Source organism: Camellia sinensis, chromosome 7 (assembly GCF_055761805.1).
Source record: "Camellia sinensis isolate YWXY chromosome 7, ASM5576180v1, whole genome shotgun sequence".
NCBI classification, from domain to species: Eukaryota; Viridiplantae; Streptophyta; class Magnoliopsida; order Ericales; family Theaceae; genus Camellia; species Camellia sinensis.
In genome coordinates, this window is record NC_138967.1 from 184,555,481 (window position 1) to 184,576,256 (window position 20,776).

Sequence of the window (20,776 nt, forward strand, 5' to 3'; positions counted from 1 at the left end):
GATTTGCAATCCACCCTGGAAATACAAAAATGTATCATAATCTGAAGGAACGCTTCTGGTGGACTGGAATGAAGAAAGATGTAACAAGTCACGTCTCCAAATGGCCGCATTGTCAACAGGTTAAAGCAGAACATCAAAGACCTGCAGGGTTGTTACAACCACTCCCTATTCCTGAATGGAAATGGGAGCACATTACCATAGACTTTGTGGTCGAGCTATCGCAATCAATCTCGAAGAATGATGCAATATGGGTTATCACAGACCGATTGACGAAGTCGGCGCATTTTCTACCAATCAAAATCATGTACTCCCTCTCTAAGTTCACTACTCTATACATTAAGGAAATCATTCGTTTGCACGACACCCCGGTTTCAATTATATCTAACAGAGACTCCCGCTTCGTGTCTCACTTTTGGAACAAATTGCAAGAAGCTTTGGGAACTACTCTGAAGTTTAGCACGGCTTATCACCCGCAAACCGATGGGCAGTCTGAAAGAACGATCCAAACTTTGGAAGATATGTTACGTTTGTGTGTACTAGACCTCAAAGGTAATTGGGACAATCACCTACCTTTGCTAGAATTTGCCTATAATAACAGCTACCATGCAAGCATTGGAATGGCACCATACGAGGCACTATACGGAAGGAAATGTCGATCCCCTCTGTGTAGGACTAAAGTCGGAGACAGGAAATTGCTAGGCCCCGAGATCGCGCAAATAACAAGTGATAAAATTCAACTCATCCAGCAAAGAATTCACACTGCCCAAAGTCGCTAGAAAAGCTATGCGGATACACGAAGACGAGACTTAGAGTTTCAAATAAGCAATCATGTGTTCCTAAAAACCTCACCAACAAGAGGGGTTATCCGATTTGGAAAGCGAGGAAAGTTAAACCCACGTTACATTGGCCCATTCAAGATACTCGAAAGGATTGGTCCTGTGGCATATCGCCTTGCACTTCCACCCAAATTGTCTAATGTCCATAACGTGTTTCACGTTTCAATGCTTCGTCGATATCTTCGAGATCCAGAGCATGTTGTCGATCATGAGAACCTGGAAATTCAAAAAGACCTCTCTTATGAAGAGCAACCTGTACAGATTCTTGATCACCGTGATCAGATTCTTCGAAATAAGACTATACCTCTCGTAAAAGTCTTATGGAGAAACCATTGTGTCGAAGAAGCAACGTGGGAAACTCAAAGTCAAATGCGAGCCAAATATCCACACCTTTTCGAAAACCGAGGTACGTCAAGTTTGGGAACAAACTTCTTTTAAGGAGAGGAGAAATATGACACCCGAATTTTGTTTTTTTAGTATTTCAATAAATAGAACTCAAAAATAATAATAATAATAATAATAATAATAATAATAATAATAATAAATAAATAAATAAATAAATGAGTAAATAAATGCATAGTTTAGGAAATTCAGAATTAATCGATTAAATTGATTGTGAGACACCGCACGTTAAATATTTTAGTAAGTGGTAAGTAATGTTTTATAGTTGGATGGTGAGATTTTTAGACGCGAACCTAACTTATCATTATACGTAATTTTTAGGGATCATTGTGGATTACCAAAGAGGATGAGAACCCTTTAAACTTATAATTCAATTCTCAAGACCTAGGTGACTCTTGGTACAGGATAAGGGTTAAAGCCAAGGGATAAGACTCTTGTATCAAGATAAGGATCAAAGTATAAAGGTCAAAGTAAAAAGGTAAATCAGGGGGGATAGTGAAATGCTGCCACATATGTGACTCTTGCTTGGGCCTCACACTTTTTGTGGATATAAATAGTGAAGCGAAGTAGATTGATGAAGCACAGAAACGAAGTAAGTAAAGAGGAACGTAACAAGTGAGGCCTTGGAGCGAGGGAAAAAAAGGGATAAATTTATACTAGAGGTGAGTTTTATTATATTTTGAGTTACTATTATATGTTTTCTACATGTCTTGAGTTACCATAATATATTTTATGAATGTTTTGAGTTATCACAATTCATTTTATATAACTTATGTTTATGGTTAGGTTAATGTTTCAATTACGTGGATTATTTCATGAACTCTATTTGCGTAAATTAAAACCCATGGACATGTTTGTTTATATTTTAAAGAATATTTGACTATAACCTTATAAACAATTATTTTCTGTAAGTACCACCACGAGAGTCCCATGCCTTGGGGGACTTAAATAACCATTGGCCCCTGTTTGACCACCTTGTGGTCCCCTCTTTGTCATAAATCCATTGACCTCTGTTTGACCACCGATGTTCGGATTGTCACTCTAGTGACCCCTGTTTTGTTTTATTCTGTACCGTGATTGTAGTTATTTATTTCAGTTCTGCCACTTAATTAATTTATGTATTCAACTCAAATTATGTTAATGTTTTAGCCTAAATAACTATCCATGGCTATTTTGATGCTCATATACTCACAGTATAATATTTCTCACTCTGCTATGTGCTTATAGCTGTTACCCCTTTCAAGTGACAAAGTTTAGCGGGATCAAAATGGGGAATGAATCGCTGTGTTGTTTTTTTTATTTTTAAGATTTCTATCTGTTTTTCTTCCGGACTCTTGTAATACAATAAAGCTCAATTGACTATGTTTGTTTCATTTTATTAAACATTTGGTACCTAATTATTTTATTTTAATTTAACCGCTTGCGCTACGACTACAAAATTATTTGAATTATTTTATGTTTATCTTGTTATGACACCGAGCTTTTGGGTACCGTATTTGAGTCGTGACAATATATATATATATATATTGCCTTTTTTTACTTTTCATGAAGCATTTGAGGATGTAATCGAATAAAGAAAAATCAAAGGCTGAGTTTTTGTTCTTGCATTTTATAAGCAACCAAATACATTATCAAGGTTTCATTGATTTTGGTTGGTGTTTTGTTATAACACTTGGGGCATGTTTAGCTTTTTTCCCCCTGGTTAGTATATACACACTCATAACACTTATTTTGTGTGGAACCACTAGTTCTTGTAGTGGTATATTAAATTGATGAGTCTCTTGGATTGGATATATAAGTTTTAGCATAACATTCTTATTGATGTACTTAAATTCATGCGATTACTCATTTCAATTATCTTCTATATTTCTGTGTTGACAGTGGACTAATGGGTTCATCAACAACAGAGCCTCTTCCTGCAATGCAGGTACAGATATATTGACTCGTAATGAATTAATTAAGGATCCTCTTTAATTTTTATTTTGTGACTGGCTTTTGGAATATTATTTTTGTGCTGCATAGTTTTTATTTTTTTGGATTGAAATACATGTGGTTCACTTTGTTGCAAAGTTGTGGCATGATAAATGTTGCATAGTCAACTTCTACATATTTGAACTCAGTTTTTAGTTATGGTTAAGACACATACTTACTAGTCATTGTTGTTTAAAACTGCATATTAAGTACAAGACTAGCTGCTGCTTTGTATCATAGCTTTTATAATATTAATTCTGTGAATGATAAATCTATCTATTGTTTTTATTTGCTTTCAGATATTTTTACTGTTGCTCATCTTCCTCCTCCTCCTCCTCTTTGCTGCTATTGCTGTATTTTTCCTTTTTTAACTTAATTTTTATTTTATTTTTTTTTAATATTTTTATAAACAAGCATTTGATTTTGTTGTCATTAGCTACCTTAGCATTAGGAGCTAATAAATTTTTAATCCTTTGAGTAAGGAGTTGCCTCCAAACTATAGGTAGATCTAGCTTCTTTAGTTGATAACTTTGCAGGTATGGCTCACTCTGAGTGTATTATGTCCACCCTTCTGAAATTCATTATTTTTGGAATTAGGCCATGAATTGATACTTTTTCTTTTTTTTTTTTCTTTTTGTGTGGTATGAACAATTATGCTTTAGATGGAATATCAAGGAAATGAATATTTTAGCAACCTAATGAATGATGAGTTTGACCTTGACCATGATTTTACCACTGAATCTCCTCAACAAGAGAGTCAATCTTTATCATTCTCTCCATAAATTATTACTCAAACCACAAAGATATCACAACGCAAAGGAAACTTCACCATAGAGGAAGACATGATGCTCATATCTTCATGGCTTAATTTTAGCTTAGATCCAATTAGAGGAAATGAGCAAAAGTCAAAGGCATATTGGTTAAGAGTATGAGAGAACTTCAACAAGTACAAAACGTTCGATTCTGAAAGAACTCAAACTTCTCTAATGAATCGATGGTCAACGATTCAACTTGCCACAAATAAATTTTGTGGATGTTTTGCTCAAGTTGAACGGTTGAATCGAAGTGGTTCGACTGAAAAAGACAAGGTATTACTAGAATTTAATTTTGTACCTATACTGAATATATATTATTCATTACATGATAGTGACTATTCTTTAATCTATTTTTTAGATTCGGGATACGAAAAAATTGTACAAAGACTTGCATCAATCGAACTTTCCCTTTGAGCATTATTGGAATGAATTGAGATCCTAACCAAAATGGATGGAAGATACAACAACGAAGAAACAAAAAAGCACAAAAAATGCATCTCCGGCAACGTCTACCCCTTGTACACCAGATTCAGTAAATTTAGGGGACAATGATAACTATGATGTTGTGGAAAGACCAGCAGGAAGGAAGGCCGCAAAGAAAAACAAAGCCAAAGATCTTGGAAATAATGTTATAGAGTCGCCTTTTGTGAAGCTCTTGGAAAAGATAAAGGTAAAGAATGACATAACAAATGAGAAGAAAATAGAGATATTTGAGAAATCTTATCTTCAAGAGGAACGGAGGATTGAAAATGAGGAAATGAGAGAGGAACGAAGGATTGCATTGGAGGAAGGAAGAGAGGAAGAGAGAATCATGTCAATGGATACAAGTATGATGCCTCCATAGCAAGCACAATATATTCACCAATGTCATATGCAAATCCTGGAAAAAATGAATTAATTGTTTCTATTTAGCATTGAAACTATGTTTTTATTTAATTTAAATTTGACTGTATTTTATTTTTGGGTTTGCTGGCACATCTTGTATTAGTTGGGGTTGCTTTACTGAGTTGTCATGCTGCTGAAAATAGAGATATTTTGTGATGTTTTGAGATAGTTTCAGTTGGGGTTGCTGCTTGTTGTTGCTGATGGTTTGTCAAACAGCTAAATTCATTACATCACTTTTATATGGCTTGTTGCTAGCACATTTTGTATTGTTTTATTTAGAGTAAATATGATACAAGCTGCAATGATATATTGTTTTATTGTTTTATATCAATGATTATAATTTTTTTTTCCAAAAATAAGTTAGGGATTTATTGATAGAAAAAATTTATTCTAAGTATCACTAAAGATCATAGATTAAAAACAAATCACTAGTGATATATTATTGAAAGCACATAAAGTAGTACAAATATTTTTAAAAACACACTCACTAAAGCATATAAACTAGTACAGAAATGAATAAGAACCAACTAGTATTTCTCACAAGGAGTCTCCATGTAGTGTCCACAAGTGTTCAACCAAGTCCTGTTTGAGTTTGGAGTGAGTTCCTCTATCTCTGATGCGATGATGATTTTGAATGAATTCAAAAAGTTATGGTGTACGCTCATGAGACACTGGTGGAAGACTTTCACTAATTGTATCATAATTAAAATCCATTCCATTGGCATTCCTCTCATCTTCAACAATCATGTTATGCATTATTATGCATGCCATCATAATATCTTCCATTATTTTCGTTTTCCAAAAACGTACAAGTCCTTGTATAATCGCAAAACGTGCTTGGAGCACACCAAATGCTCGCTCAACATCCTTCCTTGCTGATTCTTGAGCTTTTGCAAAATATATTTGTTTATTCCCTTGTAGAAATGAGATTATTTTGACAAATGTTGCCCATTGCGGATATATACCATCGGCAAGATAGTATCTCATTGTATAATCATTTCCATTGATTGAGTAATTGACTGGAGGAGCACGACCTTGAGTAAGGAGTGAAAATACAGAAGAACGATCTAATACATTGATGTCGTTATGAGATCCAGGCATCCCAAAAAAGTCATGCCATATCCATAAATCTTGAGAAGCCACAGCCTCTAAAATAATAGTTGGTTCATGGATGTGACCAAAATACATACCTTTCTGTGTAGTAGGACAATTTTTCCACTTCCAATGCATACAATCAATGCTCCCTAACATACCAAGAAACCCGCGATTGCTTCCCATCGCTAATAATCTTGAAATATCATCGCTGTTAGGGCTCCTCAAGTACCTCTCAAAAAACATTGCAACCACCGCCTTAACAAAGTGTTTTAGACTCTCTATGGCGGTGCTTTCACCAATTCTCACATAATCATCCACTCAATCTGCTACTACTCCATAAGCGAGCATCCTCATAGCAGCTGTCATTTTCTGAAGGGAAGACAAACCAATGATTCCAACAACATCTGTTTTCTGGACAAAATATGGATCGTATGCTTCCACCGTAGATAGAATATGAAGAAAGAGAGATCGATTCATCCGGAATCTCCTCCTAAATAAATGGACAGGATATATAGATGTTTCTGAGAAGTAGTCTCAATAAAGTCTCTCATGGCTTTGAACTCGATCGCGATAAATAACTACATGGCCTTTAATGGAACCACTACGTCTTCTCGAACATCTTTCTCTATTGAGTCGCTCTTCTTCCATTGTAGCTATCGTTATTAGCTGCAATTCGTCATCACCGTCAAAGTCGTTAAGAATCATTTTCATGGTATTGCAAGCCATGGTAATTAAAAAATGAATGAAGTTGAGAAATATAGTTCAAATTAGTAAAAATGAAAAGGCAAATCTTTTTTATAAACAAAAATATATGACCGTTACGAATATATCCGTTAGAGAATATTATCGTTAAAGAATAATACCGTTTGAAAATATGACCGTTGGGAGAATATTACCGTTTGAAAATATGACCGCTGGGAGAATATTATCGTTCGAAAATATGACCGTTGAGATAATATGATCGTTTGAAAATATTTTTTTTATAAATAATTTAATTATATATTTTTTTATAAATAATAATTATATATTTATATTTTAAATAAATAAGATTATTTATTTATTAATGATTATAATAGTTTTCTTTTAAAAATTAGTTAAGTTAGTTTGATTGGTTAGCTAAAATAAAGAGTATGGTTGGAGTGTACACTAGCTAAACTAGTTAGGCAAAAATAAAAAAGGTAGTTTTCTGTGTACTTTGAAGAAATATTTTAGAGAGTATGATTGGAGATACTCTAAGTATAATGACTAAACTCAAATTAAGTAAATAAAAATAGACAAACATTTAGAATTGTATTGAAAAAAATAAAAATAAAAATAACCTTAAAATTTAATTTGTTATAAGAATCAAACTATAATATTGTTATTTTATTTGTTTGTAATTTTCGTTTGTATAGTCTATAGACGAAGATTTTTTTAATAAATCAATAACAAAATTCCAAGAAAATACGCAATCTTAAGCGACGTCGTTACTCTGTAGTATCTATCCTCCCTTCCCATCTGAATTTGTAAAGGAGAAGGTCCAATCTCCCCTGTACGCGAAAGTTCTTTCCCCCTAACTTAAAAAAAGCTCTTAATCGAAACTTGGGGGGTTGATTCTCATCGCTCTCTATCTACTCTCAGATCAAATCCTCCAATCTGCGGTCTCCAATTACATTTCCTTAAACCCTAGAATTTCACTTTTCAAACCCTAACCCTAATTTTGACGAAACCCTCTCACAATTGATCTGTGTTGAAAAAAACTAGTCGATCTGAAAAAAGAATGGAGGATTTTTTGGTGGCGATTCTTTCTATGCTTCTCGTTCTGGCTTTGATTCCGCTCTATCTGTGGAAGCGTCGTCAGGTTTCTCCATCTCCCTATGACAGAGAAGAAGAAGATGTTCAGGTTTGGTTTTACAATTTTTTACAACATTTGGTCCTTCAATTAGCCATGAACGATGGTTTTGAATGTTTTGAGATTGCTATTGGTGTAATTGGTTGTTATTTGTGTTTTATTGTCTGAATTATTTGGTTGTTTTGATGCCTGGAATGTACAGGAGGTTCGGCAGAGGGAAACTGTAGTGCGAGCAACTGGTGCTCGTCGGATGCGGCGGAGACCAGCTTCTGCTGCCAGCTCCTCTTCAGCCCCACTAGAAGGTTAGTGTATTTTTTAGAAGATTTAGTATGTGCTGCTTTGCCTTTTTGGTAATCCAATCCATGAAAAAAAGTGTTAGAGAATGATACATTTGGAATTAATCTCTATGGTTTAAATCCCTTTGCATTTTCTTTCATCGAATTTAAATTTGATGAAAAAGTACTCAAAAACATCTCCAATCCTTTCGTCAAATTTTCATCAAATGAGTCCATTTTTTTTCATCAAATTGAGAACTCGTGAAATTTGAATTTGATGAAAATTTAAAAAGATGAAGCATTAGAGCGTCTCTGATGCTTACTCAGATTTGAAATCAAATTTAAATTTGATGAAACACACTTTTTCTCCTCCAACCTTAGCATCAAACCTATATCAAATGAGGGGAAAAGCAAATGTTTCATCAAATCGAGAGAGGCTTCATCGTTCATCAAATTTTTGGAGAGAGCTGTTGCGTTTCACCGGATTACCGGTCGGTTGTCCTCCCGGACAACCAATTACTTGCAAAGTTGCCCATTGCTTTGCCCCCCATTGGGCCACCCCAGGGCCTATGCCTGTCAATTGGCCATATGTATATGTGGGATATTGGACTGTATGTAGCTAAGGACTGTTGGGGCAAAGCTCCAAATACCCCCGCCACCCTCCCTCCCAAAAAAGAAAAGAACAGATACATTTGTAATCTTGTAAAGATACTCATCTGTCTGTGACACTGACGTTAGCTTACCTTGGTGGGTTTATATTTCTATGTTCTTAAAGAATTGGTTAGTTTGGGCAATGATAATTTTTCCAAGAACAATGTTTGTTCTGAGCTTCTCTTGGCAAGGCATGTGGCGTGTTGTTAAGCTGTCATCTAAAGTGATTTTTTCTGGCTTGGTGGTCTACATTGACCACTTGCAACTTAATATGAAGTGGGAAAGTGATTTTTGATTGGTGTTACATGTGCATGAGGGCCAAGACAACTGTTTGTCGGCTCTCGTTACATTGTAGTGTTGTTTGGGGTTTGGGGTTTGTGCTGTCTTCTTTTTTCCCTCGTGAATTCTCGACTGGTGTGTAAATGACAACTTGATGAGGAGGGCAATTGACCAGGGGCTTGGAAAATAAAGGGGGTCAGGTGGGAGTGGAGAAAATACCTTTATGTCTCAGAGTCTCATGTGGAGTGAGTGCCTATAAAAAAATGTAATGCGCAAATCTTTGGAGCCATGCAAATGTCACTTCACTAATTGAAGCAGTTGATGTGGAGCACCCCATTCTTTCGTGTCAGATGTGTTCATATTTTCTTTTGATACGTCTGTGGATGTCCTAGGAGGCTTGAGATTTCTGGATAATGTTTTGTTTATGTTTGCTCGTCTGTGTTCCTAACCATTTTCATGCTCGTTAATGGATTTTTTTAACAAGGAAAGTGGGATTGATATGATCTTATAGTACTCTTCGTAATCAATATCCTGTAGTATTCTCTATAAATTGGAATGTTTATACTTTTCGTTTGGATTTTTTTAGTGAAATGACAGATTTTTTTATTTTTTATTTTTAAATGTGAACTGCAGAAATTGTTGATGAAAGTGATGACGAAGTTGCTGAAGGAGAGGAATATAATGCTAAAGGATCAAAGAAAAAGGGAAAGAAACGGCAAGAGCGGGAGGCACAACGACAGGTGCAAAACCATCGCTCTGATATACTTTTGTGTTCTTTTTCTTGTCCTTGGTCATTTCTTCATTTTCGGTTATGTGTCTAACTATGTTCATTGTATAATCAATAATGTGGTTACAAAAACTCTTTAGAACTGTTCACAATATTGAACTTTTAGAAAAATTTAAAGAATGCTACTTCTTGAATGTAAAATGAGGTGAACATGGTCATTGCCTTCACGCTATGACCTTTTTATCTTTTTTCCTGTTTTGGGTATTTTTCTATACTAATTTCCAGATTATTGAATTTTGAAGGCTGAAGAGGCTGCGCGTGAGTCAAGGGGAACAAAACAAGATCGTTATTCAGAAATGCGAAGGAGGAAAGATGAGGAGCGTGAAGCAATAGAACGTCAGCTGGTTGGTTGATTACCTAAATTTTGGGGGAATTTTCAGAATTTTTACATTGTTGGATTACTTGTTGAAGCAATTAACAAGATTTCTGCAGGAAGAGGAAGCCATGGCACGAAAGGCCAAGGAGGAAGAAGCTGCTGCTTTGGAGTTCGAAAAGTGGAAAGGAGAATTTTCTATTGATGCTGAAGGTACAACAGAAAATGAAGTGCAAGATGGAAGCCAGGGCTTGCTTTTTGATTTTGTAGAATACATTAAGGTAGCTTTTAGCTCTTCTAACAATTTGACTCGTCTCTTTAGAACAAGGATTCTGTTGTTTACTTGGTAAGATGCATGCAACCTTTTTTAAGTGGATATATGTTTAAAACCCTGAACAGAAGGCATCTCTAAACCTCTATTTTATTTTTCGTCTCTCGTTGAATAATTAAATAATTTTGTTATTTGGAGTCGAGTACATGTATAAAAGGTTCGTAAGGATGCATTTACGGGTGTGTATAAACTATGCTATAGAGATTGTAATAGATGATTATGAGGCTTAGAACTAAAAGTACTAGTGGTCTATTTTTTATTCTTTCTTTATTTTTTCCTTTGTATTATGACCTTGCAGAAGCATAAATGCATCCCTTTGGAAGATCTCGCTGCAGAATTCAAGTTACGAACTCAGGTAAGCCATCGCCATCACTCCTTTAGCTATTTCCCCTTCAAGCTTGTATGTCCCAACAGTGGAATAGTTCAATAATTATATGTTAAATCAGTTAACTGCTTGGGAGTTCTTTTGTTACGAAAGGGCCTACGCGACACCTCCTTGAACTAGTACTCCATAGAATTGTTGGTTGGCTTCCCACTGATTGTACAATTTCTTATGTTTAAGATACACTTGAGGGGCCATTGTGATTTAAAATATACAAATAAATCAATTTCAATATTGTTTCTTTTTAATCCTATATTTTGTAGTTAAGCAAGCATGCTTGAGATGGTTCCAAGTGTTTTATGTATTTGTCTATTTGACATCGCATCCTGATCATACAACTTATGCTTAATAATGCAGGATTGTATCAATCGAATCACCTCGCTGGAAACTATGGGTATGTTTTGATTTTCTTTGGTTTGCTCTGGATTTATCTTTTTTTAATTATTCGACGCTGATTGTTGCAACTGGTCAGGCTCGAGGGCGCAACCCTACCCACCATGCCACTCTTCAACTGATTTAAAATTGAATTCTAAGTCCAAGCATGGATAACTTATCTACTTTAATTCTTCATTGCTGTCATATGTTATTTATCATCTGTTAAGGATAATCGTAGGCTTTTCTGGATGCCCCTTTGTATATAACTATTCTTTTCTGCTACCGCTGTTGCTGCCCCCATTTTCATGTTTTCAATTATCCTGATAGTTTGTTGATGATTGCCAAAAAATTTATTCTGTAATTATTCTATAGAATCTTGTGTGTAGAACGTGGTGGTATCATCCTGCGTACTTCTAGTATCACTACTAACATTGTGTTTGGTTGAGGGATTTGGGAAAAAATTTGAAAAGAGAAATAGAAAAGGTAGGTGCAATGTGAATAAAATATATTTACATTTTACCTAGTTTCACATATATTTTTCCTTTTCTTTTCGAAATCGCTTCTCAAATATCCCAACCAAACACAGCGTAAGTGATATATTAAGGATAGATCCTCCTTGACTACCTCCTTGTTGTTAGCCAAGTCTCGGCTTGCTTTGCTGCCAAAATGACATGTATGCTGTCTTTAGTTGGAGAATTTGGGAAGGAATTTGGAAACGGAAAAGAAAAATCAGGTGAAATGTAAATAAAATATGCCTACATTTTATTTATTTTCACACACCTTTTTTCTTTCCCTTTTCCTTTCCAATCTCTTCCTAAATTCCTCAACCAAACACAGCGGCAGTGTATTTTGTTCTATTGTGCTTTAATTTGAATTATTTATTCCAAGGTTGTATGTAATGTTTATTTTGTATTTTAGTGCCATTGTTGAAAATGAAGTAAAATCATCCTCCCACTTTATTTATTACTTGCAATACTAAAGGACTACCTGTGAATCATATTTATAAAGAAACTGCAATACCCTCATGGATAAATGCAATTTTGGATATGTTGTTTCTATTAGGGCGACTATCTGGTGTCATGGATGATAGAGGAAAGTACATATACATCTCACTGGAAGAAATGCAAGCTGTTGCTGATTATATCAAGCGCGAGGGGAGGGTTAGCATCTGGCACTTAGCGACCAAGTCCAACCAGTTCATAGATTTGGAGCCGAAAGCCCAATTTGTCGAGGAAATCGGCAATGTAGAAGAGATAACTGCAGCTTGACTTGTGAAGTTATTTTGTTTATGTCATTTAGAGAAAAGGAAATAAATCAAGTGCATTTAGCATTGTAGGCTTACACCTTTTTTTCTTTTTTCTTTTTCTTTATTCTTTTTTTTTTTTTTTCTTTTTAGTTTTTTGACTTTTTTAGATGAATTTACAAGTGGTAGTGAATGAAAAGGTCTGTAATGCACTTTTGTAGTTATAGTGAATTTACCGGTGAGTTTTTTGTGGTATGTAACACTGTTTTGAAATATAATCAAACATCAACTTTCATTTGTTAATTTGTAATATTAAGCAAATGTTTATTTTGTTGAAATTAATCATATGATAGTCATTTTGGTTCAACTTTTTCTCTTCTTTTTTTTTTTTTTTCTGTTTATAATAAAAACGAGGTGAGGAACATCTCTACTTTGCTTCCTCACTCTGATTTTGATTGAGTACATGGTATTACAAATGGTTTAGATAACATGACTAATTGTTCATTCTTTTTGTAACCATGTGGCATGAATCAATCATGAACTAGCATTGAGGTAATAGTATGTTTGCTCCATTTTGACTTAAGGACTCGTTTGCTAAGTATTTTTTGATTAAAAAAGTTAAAAAATCACAACAAAAAAAAAAAGTTCAAAACTAAATCCCATTAAGAAAGGATTATATGTACATATTAGTCAATTATTTTCTTTCTCACAATTATCCGTACGACTGTTTTTTTCTTTAAATAAATAAAAAAAACTATAAGTGTTTTGTGTGTGTAGATTTAGCTCTCAGACTCTGTGATGAGGAAAACGAGAACCAAGAATGACAAACTCATTCCCAATAAGTTGTAACATTACATTTTAGGAAAATTATATAGCAAAAAAAAACAAAAAAAAAAGCCCTCAAGTTTGATATAATTCAATAATTTTGAATTTTAGACTTTGTTAATTTAAATCTTAATTTTCAAATTTATTTTTAATTTAAATCATTTGTCTATTTTTATTAATTAAAATTAACAAAAAAAAAACATATTTTAGTCATTAAAATTAATAAAAAAATAATATTTTATATATTTTATGTAAACTTTTATTAAATTTAATAATTAAAATAATTTTTTTTCATCGTAATTTTCTCTAAATGCCTTTTGGCTTTGTAATAACTAGCCACGTCACCACGTTTATCAATTTTCATATCTTCTTATTTCAAAATTGATAAGCATCAAATTTAAACGGTGGTGATGTAATAAGATGGACAAAGGGTAGCTAAAAATGGGTTCAGTAATTTTGAAGTATAGATATGTGGTATTTCATAATATTGTGATTGGTAGAGAAGGTAAGTAAGTGATGTATTATGTTGAATGATTGGAGAACATGAAAAAACATATTAAATGATAATTAATTAAGAAATATTGATACTCTATAATTTCCAAGAACATTCTATAATTTCTCTTAAAAATAAGACAAACTATCGAAACTACGAACACTCGTTATGTGTTGTTTTAGGCTGGCACAGAGATTTTTTGTCTTAAAAATTAGTCCTTCATCTATTTTTAGTCGCAGAATTATATTTTCATCACTGTATCAGACAATTGAAAGTGGACAAAAGACCGGACTTTGAGAAGAGAGAATCCTTGACACACTATTATTAACAGCTCGCATGCACGTACATAACTCCCCATATATATACATGCAATAACTCTCACTGAAATGTCGCTAAACTAGAGGAAGAGAATTCATCTGAATAAGTCTAACTCTTTTCTCTTTCTAATATAAGCATTTCACAACAATCTCATACTTTGTTTTCTTTTTTTCCCCTCATACTCTCCCCCATTTTGCTCCATCACCTCTCTCTCCCTCTCTCGCCGTGTGTTCTCACACGGCAGGCAATCCACCATCGTTCTCGTCCTTCAACCAGCCACCTTGACGACGACGAAAACCAGAGTCACCGATACATTTCCCGGTATGAAAATACCATGGAAAGTGGTGCCTTACATCGTTTTATTCTTGTTTTGTCATAGCATTCATATATGTAAGGGTCAAAAGGCTAATGACTACGAGTTCGGCGCCGGTGGTGGTGGTGGTGGTGGCGGTGGCAGTGGCGGTGGTGACACTCCTGCCGTTGCTGCTCCGCCTCCAGCTCAAGATACCTGCGACGGGATCTACATTGGGTACACGTTCACGTCTCGCGAGAAGGAATACCCTTTTGTGAAGAACGCAACGGCGCAAGCGTGGGCATTTAAGTCTCAATTGATGGTTTTGAATGCTGGTGTGGATGAGCTCATGGCGTGGAAGGTGTATGTTGGGTTTCAATATGATGAGATCTTGGTGTCCGCGGATGGTGCGGTGGTTATGGATGCCGAGGACCTTCCGGCTCGGGTTGGAAAGAACGGGACCACCCTTGCTGGGTACCCGATGACCGATTTGAAGACGGCGATTGAGACTGCCGGGGATTCTACGCAGATTCAAACCACGGTGGAGCTGACCGGTACACAATTCGGACTGAAGAAGGGAACTCCGATGCCCAAGACTATTCGGCTTGTCAATGACGGATATAAGTGTCCTAAACCAACTAAACACAGTAAGTTTTTATCAGTATTTTTATGTGTACAGAATTCAATCACACAACTAGATAATTCTTTACACTGTTGGCATTGGATCTCTGTTTTCAAAAAATTTTGTTACATACATTGTTAATTATTCATTTTGTTACATGATTTATCTCTTTGATTCTAATCCAGTAATAAAGAGGAGATCTTGAACTAGGGAATAGAAGATCATCATCAACCATTTGTAATTTTATAAGAATGTTATGGAGTATAAAAAGGTTATTCAAAAAGTTACGAGAAAAATGAAATGTGTGACTTATATTCATTTAAAGTGCGACTCATATCACATTAAATTTGCATTTATAGACATTTTATTTGCAATTCACATATAGAATGATTCTAAATTATATATTAATATTTTTAAATTAAATTTTGAATATGTATGTATCATTATATTTTCAGATTACTTTTTCGACCCCAAGCTTTTCCTCTTAGGCCTCGTTTGGAAACAAGAATTTTTAGTAATTTTTTAGCTTTTGGCTAAAATGTGATGTAAAAAAAATAGCATGTTTGGGATGATTTTTTGACTTTTTACGAAAAGATGTGTAAAAAGTAAAGAGAAAAGGAAATATTTGACTTTTTGATATGAATTGTTGATTTTTTGATTTTTTTAATAACTTTTTAACTAAAAGAGCCACTTGCGAAAGGAGGCCTAATACTGCCTTTAGCATTGCACTGTCCTGTTTGCTTTTTTTACAGCCAACGCTATGCATATCTATTGTAAAAAAGATACAAAATACAAAAGATCCCCAACCGTTTGAAATTTTGACAACAATACTAGATAATACGTAAAAAAGTTATTCAAAAAATAATATTAAAAAAAATTGTGAACCCAAATTCATTCCAAGTATATCACTCTCATCGCATTAAATTTAAATTCACTCCTCTTCTTCTTCTTTTTTGTTTTTTTTCAAATTCAAACAATCTTTCAAAAGCTCAATCCCCATTCAATACTGACTTGAACATCGGACTGTACTATTTCTTTTTTACAGCAACGACAATGCACGTATGCTGCAAAAAAGATCCAAAATTCAAGAAGAAGAAGGAAGTGAAAACAAAATTCTTGCCCCGTCAATTCGGCGACCTCTCCCTCACCTACGACGTCCTCCAGGTGTTCGAAGGCAACTACCTGGCGCAAGTCACGATAGACAACTTCCACCCGCTCGGCCGCCTCGACCACTGGAACTTGACATGGGAATGGATGAAAGGAGAATTCATTTTTAACATGAGAGGTGCTTATACTCGCAAGAAGGACCCAGCCGAGTGTATTTATGGACCTCAGGGACAGTACTATCAAGGCATGGATTTCACTCCTGTGATGAACTGTCAAAGGAGGCCTATCATCTCTGATCTTCCTAGGGAGAAAGTTAATGATGAGAAAGTTGGGAAGTTGCCCTTTTGTTGCAAGAATGGAACTATCTTGCCCACCACCATGAATGAGACCGAGTCCAGGTCCATCTTTCAGTTGCAGGTATGGTTTGCTAGAATCTTGCTATTCACGATTCGATACCGGTTTTTGTTAAAAATAGTTGGATTCATATTGTTGGAATATTAAATTGAGTAAATCGTATGATTCTATTGTGATTCACCATGATACTGTTATGTTTGCATAAAATTATATTTTTGCAAAATAAAAAGAACAGAAATTAATATTGATTTTTTTATACGAATTATTAATTAGATTAATATATATTTATTTTATTTCAGTGTGTATTTTTATTTGTGTATATATAAATTATATATTATATATTATACTAAATGAAATTAATCTTACAATTCAAAATTCACAATTGACTATTTCAAGTAGAAAAATGATATGTTTATAGAATTTTATACAAAATTTGTAATAAGAATTATGTGAGCGACATTTGTGAATTATGAGAACAATATTAGATATTTTCATTGTAAATGAAAGCATCACAAAAATTCATATAATTTTTTATTGTATATTATTTATCTTTTACCAAAGTAAAATGTTACCCCACTAATTTTATACAGAATTCTGCACCAAAATATCATTTTGATAATTAAAAACATTTCAATTGACTATTTATTTTGAAATAATAAACTCAAAATTTAGCTAAATCATTAGGTACAAACTTTCTATATAAATTTTTTGTTTATATATAATGAATAATATTAGGGGTCATGAAAAAAATATCATGAAATACTTCATGAAGATTTTTCATCCCTTGATTAATGTGTAGTGTTTTCTTGTATGTGCAAGTTAACGGTAGAGAATTTTTCATGATCATTTTCATGATATTTTATTCATGATATATAACATTACTCATATATAATTGTTCTTTAACAAAACGATTCACGATTTGAAAATTATGATTACAGGTATATAAACTGCCTCCGGACATGAACCGAACTGCCCTAACTCCACCGCAGCGATGGAAGATCAACGGCATTCTCAACCCACAATACAAATGCGGCCCTCCAATCAGAATAGACTCGAGTGAATTTCCCGACTCGAGTGGCCTCGCCGCCACCAGCTCCGCTGTAGCTAGCTGGCAAGTAACTTGCAACATAACCCGACCAAAACCAAAACAAGCCCGGTGCTGTGTCTCGTTCTCTGCGTACTACGCCGACGCTGTCATCCCCTGCAACACCTGCGCTTGTGGCTGTGATGATGACACAAAATGCAACCCTAACGCCCGACCTCTTGCTATCCCACCCGAGGCTCTGCTTGTTCCCTTTGCCAACCGAACCACAAAAGCGAAAGCTTGGGCGGCAATTAAACATCTCCACCTGCCCAAAACGCTGCCCTGTCCGGACAACTGTGGTGTCAGCATTAACTGGCATGTGGATACCGATTACAAGAGCGGGTGGACTGCCCGAATGACACTTTTTAACTGGCTGGAGACCCCGTTTGAGGATTGGTTCGCGGCTATCCAGATGAAGAGAGCTTACCGTGGGTACGAAAATGTATATTCTTTCAACGGCACCAAACTGCCCGAGCTCAACAACACAGTGTTTTTCCAAGGATTGAAGGGTTTGAATTATTTGGTTGGAGAGACAAATGGGACTACTCTGAATGGCCCGAGAGTACCTGGAAAACAGCAGTCGGTGATTTCGTTTTTAAAGAAACATACACCCGGGATTAACGTGGCACGTGGTGACGGATTTCCAACTAGAGTAGTATTTAACGGGGAAGAATGCGCACTTCCACCAGAGTTTCCTAAGCAAAGTGGGGCACACAGGGCAAACGTTGGCGTCCTGCCTGCTATTTTTATCACGATTATCACTTTTCTACTCATTACAAATCGGTTGGAGTTTTTGGATTGGTAGCTTTTATGAGAGATCATTTTGTTGAATGTGTGCTTTTTTTGGGGGGGGGTGAAGCGAAAATGGGGGCAATGGAGGCAAATGTTGAAGGAGAACAAAACAAGAGAGAACCATCATTGGAAGACTGATGTTTTTGATGAGGAAAATTGTTAAACCATGTCGAGAGAGAGACACACTGCCATTGATTGTATGGGATTTCTACATTTACTATCAGTTATTTTTATATACAAAAAATGAACATGAACTTTGTTTCATGAATTGCAGAGTTGCTGGTGGTGGTTCACATAATTTTGTTCTCCTAAAAAGAAATTCCCAAAATTTATGAACTTTTGAATTCTCACCTCTTTTGCCATAGGTTTGACTATTATTTGCATTTGTTTATGTATGAATGTAATGTTGTTGAATGGAAAGACCATAGTGATCCACTGTCCCATATTTCCCTATCCTTCAAAAAAAAAAAATTGTACTTTTATGTCTCAAAATTTTCTTACTTTGAGATTCTCAGACAGTAATGATAAATGTGTCGGAACAAGAGGACGGTGAAATTTGAAGATAAGAGGATTTTTAGCCCCTCTGTTGGCGGCTCATCGTTTAATACTTACATAATAATATTCAAAAAAAAATAATTTAAAAGTTATGTGTAATCTGTTCAGCATATTGACATGGTGTTCTCAAACTAATAATAGCAGTCGTAATGAATGAGTGAAACTGACCATACAGTTGGGAGAATTCGTTCTACTGAACACCAAGAGTCTTTCTTTGCTATCCAGCTGAAAGCAGAAATGTGGTGGTGGCGGCTTCCAAATTCCAACATTTTACTAAATCAAAGCAAACTAAGCCTTAAGCCCTATCAAATGCTATCGGCTACATGAATCCTTTTTCTCTACACAGTCCTATCAAAGGTCATTTCGTTAGTCAAATTAAGTAGATCCATATCTCTATTTACAAAGCTAGCTAACGTTAATCTAGGCCTACCCCGTCTCCTAATACTTCCATCTACCGTTACAGCATCGCATCTCTTCACTACTGCCTATATTGATCTCCATTGAATATGACCAAACCATCTCAATCGATTCTCTCTCAACTTATCTTCTATCGGTACTACTCCTACCCATTCTCGAATGCACTCATTCATAATTCTGTCTTGTCTAGTCTTGCAACACATCCACCTTAGCATTCTCATCTCAGTCATAGTCATCTTATCTATATGTTGTTTCTTCGTTACCAAACATTTCGTCCTACACAACATCGCTGGTCTAATAGCCGTTCTATAGAACTTACCTTTTAGTCTAGTGGGAATTCGTTTATCACAAAATACCCCAGATGCATTTCTCCACTTACACCATCCCGCCTTAATCCTATGGGCCATATCCACATCAATCTCCCCCACTGTTGTGATAATCGACCCTAAATAACGAAAATGTTCACTCTTAGACAGTTTTTGGTTCTCAATCTTTACTTCTCCTCTGCTTTCATTGTTACTGTTACTAAATTTATACTCCATGTACTCTGTCTTAGTTCTGCTTATCTGGAACCCATTCAAGAGTTTTTCACCAAATCTCCAATTTTATGTTTACTCCTTCTCTAATCTCATCCATTAGCATGATATCGTCTGCAAAAAGCAAATACCATGGCACATCATCCTGAATATTTCTCGTTAACTCATCCATAACTAAAGCAAAAAGATAAGGACTTAATATAGATAATTGGTGTAACCCTACAGTAATGGGAAATTCATTTGTTTCTCCAACAAGTGATCTAATAGTGGTCACCACCCCTTTATACATGTCCATAATCACATCAATGTAACCTTTTGTCACCCCTTTCTTCTCTAACACCCGCCATATGATATCCTGAGGCACTCTATCATATGCTTTCTCAAGGTCGATAAACGACATATGAATGTCTCTTTTCTTTTCTCTATACTTTTCTATTACTCTCCTCAAAAGATAGATCGCTTCCATTGTTGACCTGCCAGGCATAAACCCAAATTGATTCTCTGACACCTCTGTTATATCTCGCAATCGGCGTTCCATCACCCTCTCCGACACTTTCATTATATGGCATATTAACTTGATTCCTCTGTAGTTGTTGCAATTCTGGACATCTCGATTATTCTTATAAATTGGCACTAAAATACTCTTCCTCCACACATCTGGTATGTTCCTAATCAACAAAATTTTGCTAAACAACCTAGTCAACCAAGCAATCCCATTTTTACCCAAACACTTCCAAACTTCAATGAGGATATCATCGGGTCCTAAAACCTTATTTCATTTTACCTTCTTAAGTGCAATCTCCATTTCAAAGTTCCTAATCTTGCAATAGAACCTATAATCTTGATTTATCGTATTATTGGTTATTTCTTCCTCTGCTGCCGTACCTCCATGTTCCTCATTTAATAATTT

General features: G+C 35.1%; 3 protein-coding genes and 1 long non-coding RNA gene across 7 annotated transcripts; 3 read left to right on the forward strand and 1 right to left on the reverse strand.

The window, feature by feature from the left end:
* The first annotated feature begins 1,828 nt into the window (after positions 1–1,828).
* On the forward strand, positions 1,829–5,080 carry LOC145795500 (uncharacterized). 3 transcript variants are annotated; one of them, XR_014336539.1, is made up of 3 exons: positions 1,829–1,900; positions 3,120–4,297; positions 4,383–5,080. It is a non-coding gene; the product is annotated as an uncharacterized LOC145795500 (long non-coding RNA). The 3 variants fall into 3 exon arrangements; XR_014336540.1 differs by having other exon boundaries at positions 1,831–1,900; positions 3,120–3,165; XR_014336541.1 differs by lacking the exon at positions 1,829–1,900 and adding an exon at positions 2,287–2,939.
* A 477-nt stretch (positions 5,081–5,557) lies between these two features.
* On the reverse strand, positions 5,558–6,010 carry LOC114297279 (uncharacterized). The gene has a single exon (XM_028241677.2). It carries the CDS (start codon positions 6,008–6,010, stop codon positions 5,558–5,560), a length of 453 nt encoding a protein of 150 aa, XP_028097478.2.
* Positions 6,011–7,422: 1,412 nt separating this feature from the next.
* LOC114297277 (DDRGK domain protein) lies at positions 7,423–12,774 on the forward strand. 2 transcript variants are annotated; one of them, XM_028241673.2, is made up of 8 exons: positions 7,423–7,886; positions 8,038–8,137; positions 9,674–9,780; positions 10,070–10,171; positions 10,260–10,421; positions 10,770–10,826; positions 11,211–11,247; positions 12,291–12,774. In XM_028241673.2, the coding sequence occupies exons 1-8, from the start codon at positions 7,764–7,766 to the stop codon at positions 12,494–12,496; spliced, it is 894 nt and encodes a 297-aa protein (XP_028097474.2). In that variant the 5' UTR covers positions 7,423–7,763; the 3' UTR covers positions 12,497–12,774. The 2 variants fall into 2 exon arrangements, with proteins under 2 accessions (XP_028097474.2, XP_028097475.2); XM_028241674.2 differs by having other exon boundaries at positions 7,478–7,886; positions 11,326–12,774.
* A 1,656-nt stretch (positions 12,775–14,430) lies between these two features.
* Positions 14,431–18,371, forward strand: LOC114297305 (COBRA-like protein 10). The gene is made up of 3 exons (XM_082881457.1): positions 14,431–15,070; positions 16,067–16,545; positions 17,421–18,371. The coding sequence occupies exons 1-3, from the start codon at positions 14,431–14,433 to the stop codon at positions 18,369–18,371; spliced, it is 2,070 nt and encodes a 689-aa protein (XP_082737583.1).
* The last annotated feature ends 2,405 nt before the right edge of the window (positions 18,372–20,776 follow it).